The following is a 21,106-nucleotide window of genomic DNA, read 5'->3' on the forward strand; positions in this document are numbered from 1 at the left end:
AAGACTCAGAGGTGGCATGTTCCACCCTCTTAACCACTACCACCACCACCATTTTCCTAGTCATGTCTGATAAGAAGTTTCCCTGATCTCCCCCAACACCCAGTCTGAATTGGCCAACTCCCAGGATGCTTCCAGAACACATGCCTGGAACTTTCCATGCTCCAGGGCACATAGATACTCTTCCAAGTACTTATCACACCAGATGATAGTTGCCTGATACTCATTTCTGACTCTACCCCACCCCCACCTCCACCCAACATGACCATAACCCTCACCAACATGAAGCCTTCACTGTTGGATTCTCTATGCCAAAGACAGTACCTGGGACATATCAGGATTCAATACATTTGGTTGTTTGATGAATGAATTAGGCAGAGACAGAAAAAGTAGAGAAGTTAATAAGCCAAAGACCTAGAGGGAAAGCCCAAGGACAAAATGAATCTCCACTGAAAAGCAACATAGACCTTCAAACAGTGGCTCTTATTCAACAGTGCTGAAAGATAAAAAAGCTTAAGAAAAAATTGGGAATAGGTAGGGCCACAGAGAAGACCTCCAGAGTGGAATGACCTCTCCCATCAGAGAAGGTGAAACTGGACTCTTGCCTTCTGAGATCCACTTGTCTCTTCACCTAGTCTATATTCAGCCATTTAAATGGACCTACTGTCCAAACGGCAATGAGCCAAGTTCACGTCATGCTTTATATATCGAGTCTGTTTTAGTAACATGGAGTTAGACTCGACTTCTGGGGCCAGAGATCTAGAGATCGTCTGTGGGACTGGCCTTCTTCATTTTCTAATATATACAGTGAAATACTCAAATAGAACATCTCAACTAATAATAATCTTTTTCTTCTTTTTTCAGCACCATTTGCAACTACCTGCAAATTTAAATGCTAAAGAAAAGTTGATGGCATCATCTTTACTATCTTATTAAGCCATACTTCTATTAGTGATGATTCACTAGAGTACCAAGAATAGGTACACTGAAAACTTCTATAGCATATTAATGTGTTAAGCATCGCACCACACTTAGTTCCTGGTATAATTTTGAGTTTCCTCTGGGGGGAAAAACAGTTCTTCTGGATTCTTTTTATAAAAAAACCACCTTGAAAAAGCTTTCAGATACTCAAAGATGTGAATCTTGCTCCATTCCCTTGTGTATATCTGATTTAAAGGTTAATAAGTAATTAGGAAGAACACTCATCCAAAAATTACCAATTAATATCCCATCATTTTCATTAAAAATGCTATTAATTATATTGTTGTACAAATGTCCTGGACTAATAAAAAGTTACCTAAAGCAATTCTAAATCTTTTGGGGAGAAAGAGAAATTAATCAAAATCAATCGCTTTTGAAAATTATGACTTGGGGTTGAGAGGTCAAACAAAAGAGGGTGTTAAAATAAAAAAATAGAGACCAGCCTTGAAAATTTTCTGAGCAGACAAAACCAGGTTAGTCATACAAACAAAGTTTAATTTATCTTATTTTGCAAGGTTAATCTGACCTGGCTCACTTCTTGCTTATGTCTCTGAACGTCATAAGCAAAATGTGAACTGTTTCCCAAGGTAATGGGAGGTAACTGCTGACAAGTTCTCTATGATTCAAGAAAATTCTAGTACTGTAACCAGTCACTGTGAAGGATAAACTTTCTCACAAGAGAAGCTACTTTACAATAACGTACCCCTGAGCCTCACTGTTTTGGTCCAAGTGCTCCCGGTTTTCAAACTGTCTTTTTGGTTGTGTGTGCAATAAACTTAACACTAATTACTACTTCAGTGATTTGCTGTTTTTACTTCTGTTATTTATGAACTTTTGACAAGGGGAAATGAATGTCTCTGGTATTTAGTGTGGATAGAATCTGACATTGACAGGGTTGCATGGTTTATTTTATGTACCCAGTCATTATCACTAAGAAAACCTATCTAATAAGACATCTTGGCAGATGCTTAATGTGGAAGTCTGGCAAATAGTAGTCCTTTGGTTTTTATAATGTAAAACAGTCCTTATAAATGAGATCAAACTTCAAAACTATACACATATATTTTGCCTGTTTCTAGGAGACTGTGATTGGAAAGTTATGATTAAAATCTTACATATTTTGTTCTATACCTTAAACTTTGTTCTACACCTTAAATGCTGGTGTTAGTCACTTAGTAGAAATCCACAGAATTCTGAAGTTGGACAGTTCATGATTAAAGTTGTACCATCACTTTAAGGACTCCACTAGATTTCATTTTACTTAACAGTGTTACAGACCTCCAAATTACTCTGTTCTCACCCTCTTATCCATCACCTCCTGTATGGACCAAATGTCTATTTCTACTGTGTGCATTTAGGCTAGGCTAGGCAACTGGCTAGTGTTTGGTAAAGATTAGAACTGGGTAAAGCTGCAGTTCAGCACCATTTTTTATATGTAACAAACCTACCAGGAATACTTACCATCAATGAAATGAACCAAGTGTGGTATTAGGAACTATATAATCAACCCAGACACAAACTAGTGATTTTCCATTGCATCATAGATATTTACTGGTTGCTAGGCAACCAAATATTCTGCCACTGACACCAGGGAAAATTTCTCTTGCTAAGCTTGGATTGGCCATTTTAGTAATTAGTTTTGCCCAAGACTGCCTCTTAACATCCCTGGCATAGAACTTTTTAAAGGACCCAGTACAAAGCCCACGCTTGTGTTATTTGTACAATTCCTGAGATGGGAACTGTTCCCCTCCAGGCATGTTCGTCGACCTCTTTCTCACGTGGAATGAATGTCTGTCTTCACTGTTTCCATAGAGCCCGTCTCCTTCTCTTTCATCATTCCCACTCTGAATATTTGGAGACGGCTTTCATGTTTTCTCCAAATCTATCTTTCTTCAGAGTAAACATACCTAGTTCATTTAGTTATTCGTTCCCAATGCTTCATGCCCTGTTTGCTCTCCCTTCCCAGTGGCACCAGTGGCATTAACTGGGATGGGTTGATGTTGTTCTATGGTTTACAGTTATGGTTAATCACTTGGGGGCTGTCGTGTTGTTGGTTAGTCTCATTAAAATGGGAGTAGGAATAAGAAATCAGAGGGTATGGGACAGGGGTCTGATCTTTTTACCCTGACTTGGACAAGGCCACCTGGGAGACACCATACTTTTGTGCCTTTACTAGAACCTTGGAAGACAAACAGAAACATTCAGTAAGACCTTCAGGGATGCTTACTAGGTTTATGCAGCATGAGAACAAACAGCTTCAGGGTGTGATGAGATCATCTGGAGTAATATTTTCTAAATTGGGCCTTGCATATGAATCATGGAAGAGTTTCTAAAAATACAGATTCCTGGTATCTATACTCAGACTTACTGAATAGATGCCTCCAGAAGTCCCCAAGAAAAAAAAAAGAACATGTGGAAGCCACAGATAAGGGGTATCCAACGTGAAGGTCAGTCCTTCCTTTGAGCTGATCTCTACCTAGCCCAGAAAGTTCTTTACCATGACCTGTTTTGGCTGCCTTTTTGCAGCCCATACTTTTCTCTTCTGAGAAAAGCTCTTTCAAATAATTAGTACCAAATAGTTTAGTATTTAGTTGTTAATTTTTCGAGGTTCTTAGTCTCTCTGGTTATTTCATAAACCCATCAGAGCCGGAACTACATCTTGCACATCTGGGTCTCTGGAGGAATATGGCACAAGACTGGACAGCCATGGATTGGCTGGTGAGAGGTTTGGGGGCCAGTAGACAAAAAGGAGAGAGATGCAGGAGAGCAGCTGTAACCGTTTACGATGATGGAGAATTAAAGAAGCCTTTCTTTTCAAAGAAGTTTCTTCTGCATTGTACTTGGGGCCTGCTATCGGACATAAGTGCTAGAGTTCCTGGAGGACGTTGGTCTCTCCCCACCACATCAAGCCTGATCTTTGGAGACACCAAGCAGTCACTCACAAGACTATGTTATCTAAACATGGTCGGGAGGCCTAGGATCCTTACATTTCTAGCCCACTGGAGCACCCGAAGTAAACGAATTCTCTCTCTTCTGGTGCAAATCTACCATCTGACAAAGTCTATAGTGAGGATACTGTAATAGAATAGAAGGGTCCCTGGGACAGTTATGTCGGCTTGTTACAAAATATCAAAGACCCATGAGGTTTTAAAATTAATTCAGTCTGGAGGATGAAAGACTCTCGAATGATCTTAGACCCTGGTCTCCTCCTGCCACTCCTTCTCCAGGCAGAGTGGCCTCCTCACCAGGCAAATGGGAACACGTCATCCTCTCCTGTAAATCTTAGGAGGCAGAGCAGAGGACTCAGACTCCTACACAGTTTCTCTCTTAGTCACTGTACCGGCCCCTTCTCCCCCTGACGGACTCATCCAGCTCTAGTCGTCCTGTCTCCTGTTTCCAGAAAGAGGGAAGTGCTTATATCTCCAGGCTTCAGGGCTCCCTTTCCCCTGTGCCTGGCAAAGCTCTTCCCTCTCCACCTGGTGACCTCCTCCTCGTCCTTTGGGTCTCTGCTCAGAAAGCAGCTCCTTGAAGAAGAGATCCCAAGCCACCTTTCATGCTGAAATTCCTCCCCAAGCACACTGAGTTCTATCCAAGTTTATTTCCTGCTTAGCACTTGTCATGGTTTGAATATAATTGAATTTTATTTTTCTGGCGGGTCGGGGTGGAAAGGGGACTGTTTCTGGCCCTCCGTTTTCTGTCACTCTCCCTAGAACAAAAACCCTGTGAGGTCCAGAAACTGTGCTGAATTTATAACAAGTTGTATTGCCAGGGCCTGGCCCACTGCCTTTCACTCTGCGGGTACTCAGGATTTCCTGAATGCACAGCAGTCTGGAGAAGTTGTGATTCTTTGATTAGTTTGTTTACTTTCCTCTTGTTTCCTCTACTCCACTGTGAGTTCCCCAGGAACAAGGTGCCTGTGTCTTGTTTAAAACACAGCGCTCAGCACTCCATGGCGGCCCAAAGACGCCTCTAGAATAAATAAATGAACAAAGATATTGAAGTTCTCGAGGAAATGAAACTTCTTTCTCTGCGGCTTTATAGACCACTCCGAACATCTGGATCTACTAGAATTCTTCATTAAGAATTCTGCTCTCCCCATATTTTCCTGCTATCCTTATGCCCGCTAACAGCCAAGTGCCCGACGGGAGCAGGAGAGAAGCGATATGAATTAAATTTCTCAAATGAGGCTGCTGATGATTAATTTTATTTCCCAAGCATCTGGGTCAGTGCTTCGTTTCATGGCAGGTGTGGAAATAAATAATATCTTTGGTGTCATTATTAATGATTCTACGGAGAGCTGGGAGCACTTGCAACGTTCTTCTGAATGAGATTTGAGATGCGGACCAGACAGGTATTTTTGAAAAGCCTAGATGGGCTGCATGCTACTTTTCAACAAACACGCTTTTGTATTAAGATGGATCCCGAATGTGCCTTGGTATCCATATCCCTTATTCAGTGGAAAACTAAAAGCGATAATTTTTTAAGAATACAAGATGTCACTTAAATAAGATGACAGTAGACTAAGTAAAACGTAAACATGCCTCAAGTTGAAACCAGTCATTTTGTTTTGTTTTAACTGGGTTAAAACCTCTGAGTTGCTCTCCCTTCCTCCTTCTCCTGGCAATAGCTCATCTTTGAAGGGTCTCACCACCCATTATCCATAACATTATCACCACCTCAGTCCTATGAAATGGTCTCACCAGATATACCCCCAAGGTGCTGGTGGGTCAGGCAGGATGGCCAGGTATGGTCAATTACAAATAAACATCCACCCCCCGAATCCCAAAGGTGGGTGCTGGGCTGGGGGAAGGATTTGTTTTCTGCCAGTTTCATTCTTCTTGGTCATGATGGTCTTGAGAAAGAGGAATAGAGACTAAGCTATAATCTTTGAGCCAAAGGAAATGGAACCCAACCAAGTGGAAAGAATATGATACTTAGTATCATCAGGTCAGTTCACAAGGAAATTATACACCAGGTGCAGTCTGTCATTGGGGAAGATCCCCCAATGGGCCCCGGTCTCCCTGGCCCCAGAAGCCAGTCCCCTGCTGTGGCTTAGACCTTAGCACTGAATGCCTGCTGCCTCCGGCTCCTTGGGGACTTGCTCCCGCACACTGAAACAGACACGTTCTAGGTCTGTTCCAGATTTCAAAATCTCTGGTCAGAACCATTCCCTGCCCCACTCCATCCACCTCCGCCCACCATGAAAATTTGCTTATTCGATGGATCTCAAGTTCTTCTCCTTTGTTAACACAAAAAGGCCTGAGGAACTTCTGGGTTCCTCTCAGGTAACGTGTGGACCCACCAGCGATTTTCTAATGACAAAGTCTTTCCTGTGTGCATGACTCAAACAAGGGAGTCTGATGGTGGTGAGTCAGAGAGTATGGACGGGTTAGGCCCTACCTTTGAATTTTACGGAGTAGTAACAATTCCTTAGTAGAATGGGAAACAGACACAAGAGTGGCTCACTTTTTCTTCTGCTGAGTAGGTCTATTAAGGGAAAAGGAAAAATAAAGCTCACCTGTTACAAAAACCTCTTTAGAAACAAAAGGAATATTATGACCATCACGAAGGAAGGAAGGAAGGAAGGAAGGAAGGAAGGAAGGAAAGAAAGAAAGAATCTCTGAATAAAAAAAAATAAGATTTGCATTGAAAGAGTTTCTCTTCATGAAAAACTGTACCTTAAATAATTTCTGTTGCTCAAGATGAATAAATTCTAGAGAGAAGTTCAGGACAACAGCGTGTCTATAAATAATGACACTGGGTCGTGCCTTTAAACATTTGTTAAGATGGTGATCTGGTGTTACATGTTCTTACCACAATAAAAATGAAACAAAACTAAAAGTTTTTCAGCATCCTTATTTTATAGCAGACTAGTGGAAACATTGTCCAAACCCAGAATAAGTCTCTAACCAGTCTTTCAGAACTGCTGAGTTGCCCACAGTGGCCCAACGAGCAGATCTGTGAATTTTAATAGCTCGCTGCTGCCCCTTGTGAGCGAGTCTCCATGTGACCTGTCTATCAGGGCAGCCAGAAACATGAGCATGACCCAGAAACACCTTTCGGGTTGTAAAGCAAAGAGCTTATTTGTACAAAGCCTTTAGCTTTGAGGTTTTATCTGTCTGTAGATTGACGGAAGATATTAAGCAGTAGATAGCTAGGGAAGTGATTTGAATTTTGTCAGAGTAGGGGTATTTAGAAGTGTAAGACTTAAGGATACATTTATGTATTTGCAAATACGATAGGGCACCCCATGAGCACTGGGTACAGGGATAGAGCAATGGGATCCCCGTGCCTTACAGCCTCACCTTGTCATGATGGAGGCAGACCACGAGGAGACACAGAGATAGATCACATTCCATAAGGATAATTTCTGAGCTGGCTTTTGTGGATAGAGGTGTGCCCTCTGAGCCAAGCCCAGACCAAAGTCAAGACCTAAGGCAGGCAGCTCCGTGGGGGGAAGAGCATTCCAAGTGGAGATAGGCAGTGCAGAGGGTCCTGAGGGATAAAGAGGCCAGTGGGATAGGAGCTCAGTGGTGAGGGGGAGCGTGGTTGACTTCCGGGGCCAGAGGGCTGCAGGGAACCTGCAGGGGGTCTGAGGGGCTGTGAGGTCAGAAATGAAACAGACAGCTCCTAGAAGATTTGGGGAAGAGAGTGACATGACCTATATAGGTCACTGTGCTTAAGGAGGGTGTGGCAAAAGCCAGAGCTATTACAGAGGCTGTTACAAAAGTCCGTATGTGATATGTGGTGGTTGCAGCCAGGGCGGTCATCGAATTTAGGATATCTTCTGAAGGCAGAGAAAGTAGGACTTATTGCTGGTGGATATGGTGGTAATTGGAAGAGAAGACTGAAGCTGGGTTTTAAGATGTTTTATTTGATCAGGTGAATAAACAGCACCTTCTGAGAACAGGGACAACGGGAAAAGTAGGTTGAAGGGGAAACCAAAAGCTTATTAGTAGACGTACTGAATGGGAGAGGTCACTTAAATATCCAGGTAAAAATGTCAGGCGGGAGATCGAACACATGAGTCTAGAGCTTAGGGGAGAAATCAGGGCCAGAGCTGGAAATTAAGAAATGTTCAGCATACGAACGATGCGTAGAGCTATTGGTTGGATGAGGCCATCTAGGGAGTCCAGTTCTCTGGAATATGGGCCAGAAAGTACCGAGGCTCTGAGGCAAGATCACGCTTGGTGAGTTACAAGGGTAAGGTGGTGGGTCACTGTGGCCGTGAGGAAACACAGAGCTGTTCAAAGACCAAGCCTGGAATCATGCGGGCATTTAGAGGTCAGAAGGAGGAGGACTCAGGAAGGAAGACAGAGCAGGAATGACCAGTGAGGTAAGGGGAAACCAGAGAGTGATTCAGCAACACGATGTGCATAAAGTCTTCCAGGGATGATTCAGAACAGGTGATAAATTCGGTCTGCCCTCCGTGATCGCAACCGATGGGAGGAGGGGTGTACACTCTTCTATTCGCAGTGCCCAGCGGCCCCTGGCCCACGATCAATACCTGTTTATTGGTTTTGAACAGAGGTTAAACATGGCGGCCTACAGATGGAATCCAGCCTTTAGGTACGTTTTGTTTGAACTTCAGGATTTAAAAATATTTTAATTGGTTGCCAAGGTTCAGAAATTGGGAAACTTTACACCAAAATAACGCATCTCCGGATCTGGGAGGTTCTGTCCGTTAAGTGTCTGCCTTCAGCTTGGGTCACGATCACAGGGTCCTGGGATCGAGCCCTGCGCTGGGCTCCCTGCTCAGCAGGGAGCCTGCTTCTCCCTCTGCCTGCCACTCCCCTGCTTGTGCTCTCTCCCTCTCTAATAAGTAAAAGTTTTTTAAAGATTTTATTTATTTATTTGACAGAGAGAGACACAGCGAGAGAGGGAACACAAGCAGGGGGACTAGGAGGGGGAATGCTGGCTTCCTGCAGAGCAGGAAGCTGAATGTGTGGGGCTCGATCCCAGGATGCTGGGATCATGGCCTGAGCCAAAGGCAGATGCTTAAGGACTGAGACACCCAGGCGCTCCTCAAATAAATAAAATCTTAAAAAAAAAAAAAATCCCAGGATTCTCATAAGGCAGGCCACAGCTGTGCGTGGGTGAGTGGTGGCTGCCATATTCAGTGGGGTCCTGAGTTCTTCAGTTTCCCCTCTGCAGCCTGCACTGGTCCCTGGGTTTCCCCAATGGTGAGTGCACAGTGCCTCCCTCCTATTTCCTGCTGAGCTCTGCAGATCTTGGTTCACACCTCTTATTTAGTGAAAGAGGCAATGAATGAATGAATGAGTGAGTGAATGAATGAGTCATCCGGGCACCTGGAGCCCGCTCAGATTGGGGAACTGTACAATAATGCACAGAAAAGCCAGGGCTCAGATACAGACCCCCAGGTCAGGGCTTTGACTTTAAATCTTCGCTTTGTCCATTATATTAACAATGTCCTAAAATAAAACTCAAAGTCTGAATGAAAGGAGGAGGGGTCCTGACAACATGCTATTTCCATCTTGAGAAAAAAATAGAGTATTAAACAAATCATGGTAAATGTGTCTTTCTTCTTAAGCTTTGGTGGGGAAATGGTTTCATAAGAAACTGCTACACAGACGAACAAAAGTTAGCATCACCGCCCAAGGCAAAGTGAATAATAAATAAATGTAATTATTAAAGAATATAATTAAGGTTAAGAGAGATATTTTACTCCCATTTGGTTTTTGGAGAAAATAAGTTTTGCCATTTTTCTCTATGAAATATTTTTACCTATTTTCACATGTTCTAAACACAGATATTGTAATCATAGAATATCAACTGATCGTCTCTCTTCCTCTACTCAGTACCAAAGATTGGAGTTTTTCAAGCCTCCTCTCTCTTGCCAACTCCGATGATGGCTCGTGCCTATCCAGGGCGGTGTGTAGAGACAGTTTCTGAAACCAGTCTGGGCTCATGAATTAGACTACGGTGTTTGGTTTCTGACGTTTTCCAGGTTTCGATATTATTCTTATGGTTGAACTAAGTCCCCCTCCACCCAAAAGAGGAATTGGAGGATGAACCCCTATTCCCCAGAAGGTGGCCTGATTTGGAAGTAGGGTCATGGTAGATATTTATGGCTAATTAAGAAGAGGTCCTACCAGAAAAGGGGAGCCCTAACCTAATGTAACTGCCGTCCTCATAAGAAGAGGAAATTTAGACATAGACTCAGAGGGAAGACCATGTGAAGAGAGACACATGGGAAGACACATCTGAAGCTGCAGGCAGAGATTGGAGGTGTGTTGCCACAAGCCAGAGAACACGGAGTTTCCAGAAACTGGAAGAAGTGTCGGGGGAACACGGTCCTGCCAACGCTTGACTGGACTTGCAGCTCCCAGAACTGACAGAGGATACATTTCTGTTGTGTTAAGCTGCCCCGTCTTTGGTAACTTGTTCTGACAGCCCTAGGAAATGAATACAGAGATCATTTTGTCTAACTCTTAATTTTAGACAGGTTCGAATGCAGGTTTCTCGATGGTAGATGCTGTGTCCCCAGGAAGGGGACATACACTCATATACACCACATAGGTGCTATCCCTAAGCAGGACACTCGAGAACTTAAATGGGTTCCGACTGCCCTTCACGGGAGCAATGGCCCTCCTCTTGTTCCAAAGTTAGAGGTAAACTCTTCCTTAGCATAGAAATATCTTGAGTATCAGGAGGTATCCGGTACTAATCTTGGCCCAGAGAAATAACAAAAAAGCATCTTTAATGACCTTCTGGTCTTCCTGTGCCCCCTTTCATGTATGAGTCATCTCTGTAGATGAGAGTTTCTTAACTTGCAGTCCATGGAGAGTTTCTAGAGGCCAACATGAAACCCTTGAGATCTTGAGATTTGTTACAATAGTCTGTATTTGGGGAAAAACTCTGTAGTTTTTATTCATTCTTAAAGATGCTATACTTCTCTACAACTGAAACGAGAAGGAAAAAGAAAGCCTGAGGATCCTCGGCATGGTGGTCAGGATCAAGCTAAGGTTTTGTGCCGGGGGAACAAGGCGTGGGGATGGAGTGGGCTGATGACATTGGGTGGGGACAGGATGAAGAGTCTGGATTTAGATACATGGAGCAGCAGGTGAGTATGGACCATGCATATGGGGTGTTTGGTGGGCATTCAGAGCCAGAGGGTTGGCAAGGAAAGGGCATACACCCAGAACGGTGATGGATGGGCACAGAGACGGGAACTGAATGCTGAGTTGCAGACCCCCTTTCAGAACTGACCACCAACCTGACCTAGGAAGGGCCAACACTGAGCCTTGGCCAGTATCCACATAGAGGAGCAAGGAGAGCAAGAGGTGGCCCTAGAGGTGAAACAGGAAGGAAGGTTGCGCTGGGAGAAGAACTAGGGGTGTACCATGGGGAAGGGGGGAAGAGCAGGAGAGAATTCCAAAGCCGGGGCTGACCAGCTTACAGAAGGAAACAGAGATGTTAAAGACAATGATGAACCGCCATGCAGAGACGTTTGGGGTCTGAAGTTCACTGATGATCATCCCTAAGTCCCTTTTGAAAAGTTGTGGGGATGGCTTTGTTAATTTATGCATTCTGTGAATGGTTATTCTTGCCTTTCTGCTACACACCAGATGCCGTGCGAGGTGCCTGGACACAGAGATGAGTAAGACGCAATCCTACCTTTAGGAAGCTTACGGGCTTATGCGGGGACACACACTTAGGGGTATAAACTGTTACATGGAAGTCTGAATAATGTCACGAAGGGGTGAGTGGCTGATTTGCCCTGAAGGGCAGAAGTCGGATAACAGGGAAATGGACCTCTCGTGCCGGAAGTAGAATTGGTGGGTCCAAGAATCCTTAAAGTAGAATCTGTCCTGCCCTTTATCATAACAGCCAAAATCAGAATCACATGGGCATGTACACACACACACCAACATCATGGACGCACACCACTCTTGTTACGGAGACCTAGTTAGTGATGGTATAATGTTTGTAAACAAATACAAATAAAAATAAATATATGTGCCTTGCTTTCTCTCTTTTTCAAATATTTCGTTTTTTAGTACCTAAACTGGTTTATTCCTGGGGGCTTCTATTTAAAATGTTTTTGACACTTCAATATGCTAAGCTTGTTAAACATGAATATTATTAAGACATTAGGAGACTTAGAATTCATTAGGCCAATGATTTATTCTATAAAATGAGTTAAGAGGAGGGAAGAGGTGGCAGCTTTGGAGTCACACTTACCTCCAAGTAGGTTCCTTCCCCACCATTTATAAGTTACATGTGAGTCACTTACAATTTTGAACCTGCATCCACAGTTACAATGGTTGGGTGAATAATATTTACCTCACAGAGTTGTTGGAAGGAACTGATAAGGCATGAAAAAATGCCTGGCAGATAGTGGGCTCTATATGACTACAGAGATTTCTATTGGTAAGGAAATAATTGACTGAGATTATATTTTCAAATCAGGCCAGAATTGAGCATATATTTTTAAAAACACTCAAGCAAATTTTTTTAAAGATTTTATTTACTTATTTGTTAGAGAGGGGGGTGGCGAGCGAGAGAGAACAGGAAGATGGAGGCAGAGGGAGAAGCAGGCTCCCTGCCAAACAAGGAGCCCGATGTGGGACCTGATCCCAGGACGCTGGGATCATGACCTGAGCTGAAGGCAGCCGCTTAACCAGCTGAGCCACCCAGGCGTCCCAACACTCAAGCAATTTCTACAAAGAATTTCCCTTTATTTGAAAGCAATTCAAGAACATGAAGTTAAGGTCAAGGCCAATGATATACCTTTTTTAGTATGTTTTCACGAACTGTCCAAAATGGTCACCTATCATTTTCAATTTTGAAATTTTCACCCATACATATGAAGACTAAAATTTTATTTGCCACCAGCCAACTTATAGCCAGCATCCTGTAAATAACTTGAGCAGGATCTAATTTTTTTTTTCCATTTTTGAAACTTAGCACCAAAGAGAGAACAATAAAAAGTAGTTTCTGCATCATATGTAGCTTCAGAGAAAGTGAAATAATTTACTTGTCAATTTTCCAATGGTGTATTACACTTCCAGGGTCATACTTGTGTCTCCAATTCCTGCACAGAGCTCCCTCATTTTGAGATCTACTGAGATACTGAGAATGGGGGCAAAGCACATGACTGCGCAGGTTGTGCACTGCATAACTCCAGGGGGTGCTGGTCACGTAGACTATGTTGAGAAATGCACCCTACTGTACAGCCGTATTGTGGAAGCCCTATCTGAGAGGCTTGAATACTTTCCTGATAAACACGCTCTATCATTCAACATTATTTATTGAGCATCTAATGTGTATGAAACACTGTTCTAGGCTCTGGGGATACAACAGTAGTCAAAAAAGATACAGTCCTCATCTATATGGGGCTTACATTCTAGCAGAATGGAGCAGGCGCAGATAATGAACAAAATCTAAGTATGGATACGGTTTATCAGAAGGTGATCATTGTTAAGGAGAAGAGTAAAGCAAGATGATGAGGAAATGGAATGACAGTAGTAGGGAAATAACTATTTGAAATAAGGTAAGCAGAAAGGCTTCACCATTGGCATTTTGATTGGAAGCCTGAAGGGAATGAGGAACAAGCTGCTCATACAACTGAGGCAAGAATATTCCAGGCAGAGCAAAGAGCAAATACTAACACCCTCAGGTGGAAACCTAGTTGGTACATCCAGGGGGAAGGCAATGAGGTGGGGTGGCTGAGGGGACAGGGGTAGGACTGTAGTCAGGTTACTGGGGTGAGAAACAGGTCTCCTAGGGCCTAAACAGCTTTCCTAAGGATTGGTCTTTACTCAGGTGAGATCAGAAGCCACTGGAAGGCCTTCAATGGGGGAGTGACATCATCTCATTCAGGTGTTAAAAGAATCATGCTGTCTTTGAAGGAAGTTTTATTATGTAAAGTCTAAACAATTTCCCCAAATAACTCTAGGAGTGTTTTTTGCTTCTGTTTTGTCAAAACTAGCAACATGATTTAAAAAATTGTTTCCTTTCTTAAATTCAGTCTGAATTAACATGTTGAAGTAAATATATTAAATACTTCATCAAGTGGTAAATACCAAAATCTTTCATCTCAAAAAGCATTACAGCTAATTCATTTATTCCTTTCTGGATGTTTCAATTTGCAAAACAAGCCAGATTAGTTCCTCTCTCCGTTACAGGGAAAAGAACCTGGAAAGAAAAATCTTAAACATCTCAACGGTGAGGGCAACTCTTTCATGGATTATAAAGGCACAGAGATAGGGTTGGTCAAGGCTGCAGGGAAGTTAACTGCTCACGAAGGAATTTGCATTTTGTCAAGTTAACCTAGCTTGTAAAACACAATGTTCCAGAATGTTCTGGCCTTTTGGAAAAAATGTAAGCAAATCCACTGTTAAAAAAATTATCACAAATGCCATGCATGCTCAGGGGTTTCAGTTAAACTGCAAAAAGGTAACTGTTGGGAATAAAGTCCAGTTGTCATAAAAACTCTGCTCAATTTTCTGAATCCTCTTTTATGAAAGTATTTATGTACGTACAATTCTCTTCACAAAAGCTTCAGCAAATCTCTTGTCTAACCACCCTCAGATTTGTTTAGTATGTATTTATGGACATTTACTCATAGATGCAAATGACTCATAACAAAAAATAAAACAAAACAAGGAATAACTTGGGTTTGAACTAGACCAGTCTCTTTACTGATATGCCGACACAGTTTCCTCTTACCTATTTTTGTACATAAAAGTATTCCACAGTGTTTGAGAAAATACCTTGTAGCAAATAATAACAACAAAAATAATGCCTGCTTCAAACCTGATTTCTTGTAATGTCATGACTAATTTGCATCACTGAGCTGTTAGCACTCATACCGTAGACTCTTAAGAGTTTGGACACATGAAGAGTTGGACGCTTTATAGGTTGGACACGTCTTGGCTATAAAGCCAGTCATCAGAATCAATGTCTATGCTGTGAGACTTTATTAAGAAGGGAAAATAACTACCATGACTAGTCCCTACCATGTCTTACCCTATGTTAGGCATCTCTCACATCTTAGGCCTGTTAGTCTTTTTAGTAACCTTACAAAGTTGGAAATATTACAACAATTTTAAATAAAAGGAAACTGAAGTCAAGGAGGTATAGTAATTTATCTCAATAATTTGCCTGTAACCAGCCAGAGTTCATTCAAACCTTGCACTTCTGTCTTAGGCTTGATCCACTGAGTGACGTGGTCTTATTTAAAAGAGTAAATAAGATTAAACAGCTTAAGTATGTTTGTCGTCATAATTATTCTTATTAGCTACCATTCTTGACTATCTTTTTTATTTACCTGTCCTTACCGTAAGAACTCGTAATTCTTACAACCACCTTGCAAGGTGATTGGGCCAGCATGGTGCTGGGTGTTGCACACGCTCAAGCCAATTTCACTGGTGAATATCCTCATTTTACCCATGAGACAAGAGCTAAGAAGGGAGGGACCCACCCAAAGTGGGGAAGAGGTCAGGTCCGATTCTTGGGTCTGTCTTATTCTTCTGGCTGTGGACTCCTTTCACATTCTTTACATTTTGACTACTTTAAAAATAAATAACATCACACTCAAACTGAATAATCTGAAAATTTACAATTCTCAAAGGGATCGGGTAACTTAAGGCAATATGTAATTTTGCTTCAACACTTGAAAATGATTCTACTAGACACTCTGGAAAATGATCTTTAAAGCTCCACATTTTCATGGCTTTGTTCATGTTTTCATGCTAAACATAACTGTTCTGGATCCTTTCTCTATAGGTTGGAATCCTCAAACAATTGTGGTCCTGGGTGAATCCAGAGGGAGTTGATAAATTAGAAGGAAATGGAAGTTGTTGTTTTCTTGACATTCAAGAAATACTTAGCCTTGATACATTGGGTATATCTTCCTCATATTTCCTTAACTAGGTTAAAGAATTGGAAGTTTTAATCCTAAAACATTGGCTTCATAGTAAATGGCAACAAAAGGTTTGGATTAATACAACAAAGGAAGTGGGATGACCTGGAAAATGAATTTCTCATCTCTGACCTGTTTCCACATCTTGAAGTTCTTATGATCTAGTTTTTAATCTACACTACTTTTTATAGTGGATGTTTCCATTGGTGACAACCACAGAAGCAAATACATACTTAGTTTACTTGTTTGACTAAAAGCAAAATAAATACTAATACAAAAATGTGCTTATACTGTTATATAACTATGATTTATCCATCTATTTATTTCTGTATAGAAAAATAATTCATACTTTTAAAGTCTAATCTAATAAACTTTTTATGTGAAAAGTAGTAAAATAGGGTAGTTATTGAGATAAATAGCCTATCTAGTTTTTAAAATTTTAACCCTCAAAAGACTTCTCTTGGTCTATAAATGTATCCTTCTGCTTTTAGTGTATAGACACATTTTCCCTTTAAGACATACCTAAGTATATGAAATCATATTTCAGTTTTGACTTACAAATATCATAAGATATAACTTCGTACTTCAAGATAGAAATCATTCCCCAAACATACCCAATCTTTCAATATCCAAGGAGAGGCTAACGTCACTATTTTGTAAACCCACAGCATGAGTTTTCCCAAGAGCATGGATAAACTTTTTTTTTTTTTTAACTCTTTGGTAAGCTTATTTATATGAAGTTTTGCAGACATGTAAACCTTAAGCTCTTTTCAGACCATGTATCTTATCTCCATTGCAAACTATATCATGATGATATTAGAACTGTCTTAGACAACTTAAGACTCACAGAAATCATATTTTAGGGCAAAATAAACCTCAAAGAATTATGGGTTAAGTCACCCCTATTTCTTTCAATGAGATATTTCATTATAATTCTGTTTCTACAACCCCAAGCCCCACCAGACTCGGTGTATACTTAGGTTCTTACAACCTCCTAAAAAATTTCTTGAAATGGCCAGCTGGAAGCTAGCTTTCCCTTCTATGGATCCCCACAGAGGTCTCTTTCTCCCTTAAGGCACGTGTCCCTTTCTGCCTAGTATTATAGTTATTTGCTAACATGCTGTATTTTCCCTCCCAGACAGTGAGCTCAAGGATGCCATCTTGAATCACATTCATTTCTTCTGCGATGGGTTAACTTACGCATAGTGGGTTCTCGGGAGTATTGAGTGTGACTCAAAAATTTCTGTTAGCCATGACAAACTGCCAGAGAGAATGAACAACCTATTAAGAAGTATTTCAGGAAGCCCTTGGTCAGGAAAGAAAGCCACAAGAGTAGAGAATTCTTCGAGAGGAGAAGCAGATTAACTGGCACATAAAAGTGACACATTCAATTTCTTCACCTTTATATAACCTCCAGAAGATCAAACGTTAATAAAATATTTATCTTCAGTTGTCACAAGCCAGACTTTGATTTAAAACTCTTGGGTACATGAATGTCATGCCAGGCCCAAAATATACCATCATGTATTTTTAATTTAAACATTGGTCTGTGAAAAATTTATGTATGCCTGGTATAAAAAAAAAAAAGTGGGTGAAAATCTCTCAAATAGTCAACAGAAACAAGAAAACAGAATCTAGAAACAACTGTGGAACTCCCATACAAGTACCATGGAAAACAGTCCATTGGGAAACCCAATGTGCCATTGATGTGACCCAGAAAATGCATCCCCTTACCTTGAGGGAATCAAAGCAGGCAATGACTCTTCCATTCTCCACCTGGCAGCTCTTGGGGGGGTGAGCAAATTTGCACTCCTCATCGGAGCGGGAGCAGGTGCCCCTCTGGAACTGCCTGCAGACCTCTAAGGTCAGCCATTTTGTGTCTCTGACAGGGGCCACGTTCAAGGCCATGGTGCTCAAGCGCCGGGGACTCTGCTCGTTTCCGTCAAATGATGAAATCAATCCAGGTCCCAATGATTCTGAAACTACTGTTGTGAAAAACCCCACATGTGCGTCTGAAGGTAAGTGATAAATTGCTTAGTGAAGTCCAACCCAGGAAGCGGTGAGGAAGGGATTTGTCGGCAGTCAGTTACTCATCAATCAATATGCCCCACTTGAAGACTGCGGGCCGCAGCAGAAGCACGCGCAGTGTCATCTCCGGCTGCAAACGTCCGAGTCTCTTGACCGATCTGCAGACACAACTGTTTTTAATAAAGTGACTTCAAGATCATGGCACTCCTTGGGAGAATATTCAGTTCTGACGCTCACCGCTCTTGACGGTGCTGGAAAATAAGCCACCTAGACGCTCAGATCTTGGTAGGATTTCTCCTTCCTCCCAACCTTCCCAAATTTTGAAATCGAGCAGTTGGCAAAGTCAGACAATTGAGGTATCTTCATCCACTGTAAGGTCAGGGTAACGTGTCTTTGACGGAAGAACAATTTGAACGCCACAAGAGCTCGGGCTGCAGCTTCCAGCAAAAGTGACTTCGCACAGGCACTTTTAAATCACGAAACCTGCAGAACACAAAGAAAACATCAACTTACACCCAAACTCGGTAGAATCGACACTTTGACAAACTGTTTTCAGCTCTTATCTAGAATTTGCAAAAGTGCAGTTTCGAGCTTTGAGCTTAGAGACTAGTGAAGAAGGTTATGCATTAGAGAGAGAGAGAGACAGAGACAGAGAGGGAGGGAGATTACGCAACTGCAACCGTATTGCAGAAATGATCTAGGCAGCAGTCCAAAAGTTAGGAATGACTCAAACACATGAGTGTGGCAGACACAATAATTAGGCATTCCGAAACAATCCCATCTAATGTGCCTCATTGCCAAAACAGTGTATTAGAACCGTGGCTTCCGATTAATTTCACATTTAGGCCATTGATTTTATTGTTGGAAATGCTATCAACAATCATTCGGGATGTGTCTCTCCTATATAATACGGGTATTGGCATTTTGGATGAAGCATGAGCTCCCTATCCTTTACATCCTTTCCGGTTTACAGAGATTTGAACTTAGAAATGGATCTGGTAGAAGCCTCCTAGTATTTATTTTTAGGTCTCTCAGACTTCCTCTCTACTGTTAGTACTTCCTTCACGTTAGAATTCCCCTCTACCCTGTATGCACTCGGAGGGTAAGGACAATTTGTATTTGTCATTTCCATGTCCCTGGTGCCTTAGTTCATGGCCATTAGGTCCTCAAAAAATATTTACTGACCGATTTCACTGAGGACTGCCTCACCGACTCAAGGGATGAATGCAAACTAGTTTTAGCTTAGTTTGGTATAGGTTCTAATGGAGTCATAGTCTGCTCCATTCTGGGGAATGCTGGAGTTAAATCACATTCCTACAACAAAAATGTAATTAGTAGGGGCACCTGGGTGGCTCAGTGGGTTAAAGCCTCTGCCTTTGGCTCAGGTCATGATCCTGGGGTCCTGGGATCGAGTCCCGCATTGGGCTCTCTGCTCAGCAGGGGGCCTGCTTCCCCCTCTCTCTCTGCCTGCCTCTCTGCCTACTTGTGATCTCTCTCTCTCTCTTTCTCTCTCTCTGTCAAATAAATAAATAAAACCTTTAAAATATGTAATTAGTAAATTCAAATTTCTGAAATCACTATATTTCATTGTTTTTAATATTTTCAAGGATTACAGAGTCATTAAAATATTAGAAATTTAACACGGCTGGGTTCAGGATGCATAAAAGACTGAATATCAGACATCGATCATTTTCATAAATTTTATGTGCTACAAGCTACGTTCACCGCATGCCTCACCTTGATGTCCTTCTAAAAAATTTTTAAATAAGAACTTAATGGAAACTGGAAGTCGATTATTTAAAATCAGCATGTACAAATACGTTCAGGCAGTAATAATTTTTGTATGGCTCAGAAATGTTCCCTGAAAAAGTAGGTCTCATGGTAATTAGGTTTTGTTAATTCCAGGTAAACCCGGGCCGAAAGGGCTTCCTTGCCATAGGGTTTTGTTTTGTTTTCTTTTCGTCTGCTCTCCAGTGAGTCTCTAACAGGGGAAGAGAAACAATGGCATCTCTCAAGCTTATCTGATCAATAGAACATTTATTTAGCAGGACACCTCTTGGGACTAGTAGGAAACGCTACTTCATCCCAGGACTTTTTTTTACTTGTTAGCAGAAGTGTTTGAATGAGTAATAATTGTATGTGCATTTAAGGAAATTGGCAAGCTCGGGAGCTATGACACATACCTAACTCCGAGTGTAAAATATTTGAGGGGACAGGCAGGCTCCTGCTTGTCTGTTTGGCGGCATTGTGTTCCCAGCAGCTAACATCAACTCGCTTAACTAGGCAGTTCAAGAAGAGGAGTTTAATAACCAAATTTACTTGGGTCAGGTTTCGCAAACCAGCCTGGACCTGCACCCTCATTACCTCAACCCCCATTACTAACCCCCATGGAGAACAAAGGATGAGGGAAGCAAAGGACAAGAAAACATTCCTGCCTGTGTATTCTGTGGAGCCAAGGGACTACTAATGAGGTTTCAAATGATAGGTTGGCCCCATCTAGTTCGAGTTCCACAATATTTCATAGAGCCCCTGAGTCCTATGGACCAGGGTCTGATGGGATTCCAGGACAACAAAGATGCAGGAGAACTCATCCCCAAAGGCAGCACAACCTTGGTCATGGCTTCATGTGTAGGGAAAGAAATAGGCAAACATGTATTTATGCACAGATGGTAAATGAGTAATGACTCAAGTATTCCTCAAAACCACGCAGGAGCAAGGCTTTCAACTCAGTCCAGTGAATGGGGTGCCCATTTGCTTATACTTTTGGGTAAAAAAGTATTATTTTCCCGGGAAAAAATAGATTGCCATTTCTAGTTACTATGAAAATCCAGCCAGAATTCAGCGGGTCAGGCTTTGGGGGGGTGAACTTGCTTTTAAAACCAGTGGAGCTGGGGCACCTGGGTGGCTCAGTGGGTTAAAGCCTCTGCCTTCAGCTCAGGTCATGAACCCGGGGTCTCGGGATCGAGCCCCACATGGGGCTCTCTGCTCAGCAGGAAGTCTGCTTCCTCCTCTTTCTCTGCCTACTTGTGATCTCTGTCTGTCAAATAAATAAATAAAAAATATTAAATAAAATAAAACCAGTGGAGCCATGCTTTCTGATGGCCAGAGTCCTGTGACCTTCCAGAAGGAAATGGAAGTACACTATATTGTACCTAACAATATTGCTATCTTCTCATGAATACCCTCTTTCTTCCAGCTTACTCTGTTTCT

At 41.9% G+C, this 21,106-nt stretch overlaps 1 protein-coding gene across 9 annotated transcripts in view; it reads right to left on the minus strand.

Moving 5' to 3' along the window:
• Nucleotides 1-21,106, minus strand: part of MBNL2 (muscleblind like splicing regulator 2) — a 157,336-nt gene that overhangs the window by 91,534 nt on the left and 44,696 nt on the right. For all 9 annotated transcript variants that reach the window (XM_032864137.1, XM_032864134.1, XM_032864133.1 and 6 more), the window contains one exon: nucleotides 17,603-18,379. In XM_032864137.1, coding sequence (XP_032720028.1) covers nucleotides 17,603-17,776 — 174 coding nt within the window. In that variant the 5' untranslated portion in view covers nucleotides 17,777-18,379. The remainder of the gene's footprint in view (nucleotides 1-17,602; nucleotides 18,380-21,106) is intronic.

The sequence above is a fragment of the Lontra canadensis genome, unplaced genomic scaffold (genome assembly GCF_010015895.1).
Source record: "Lontra canadensis isolate GAN:19392208 unplaced genomic scaffold, GSC_riverotter_1.0 scaffold26, whole genome shotgun sequence".
NCBI classification, from domain to species: domain Eukaryota; kingdom Metazoa; phylum Chordata; class Mammalia; order Carnivora; family Mustelidae; genus Lontra; species Lontra canadensis.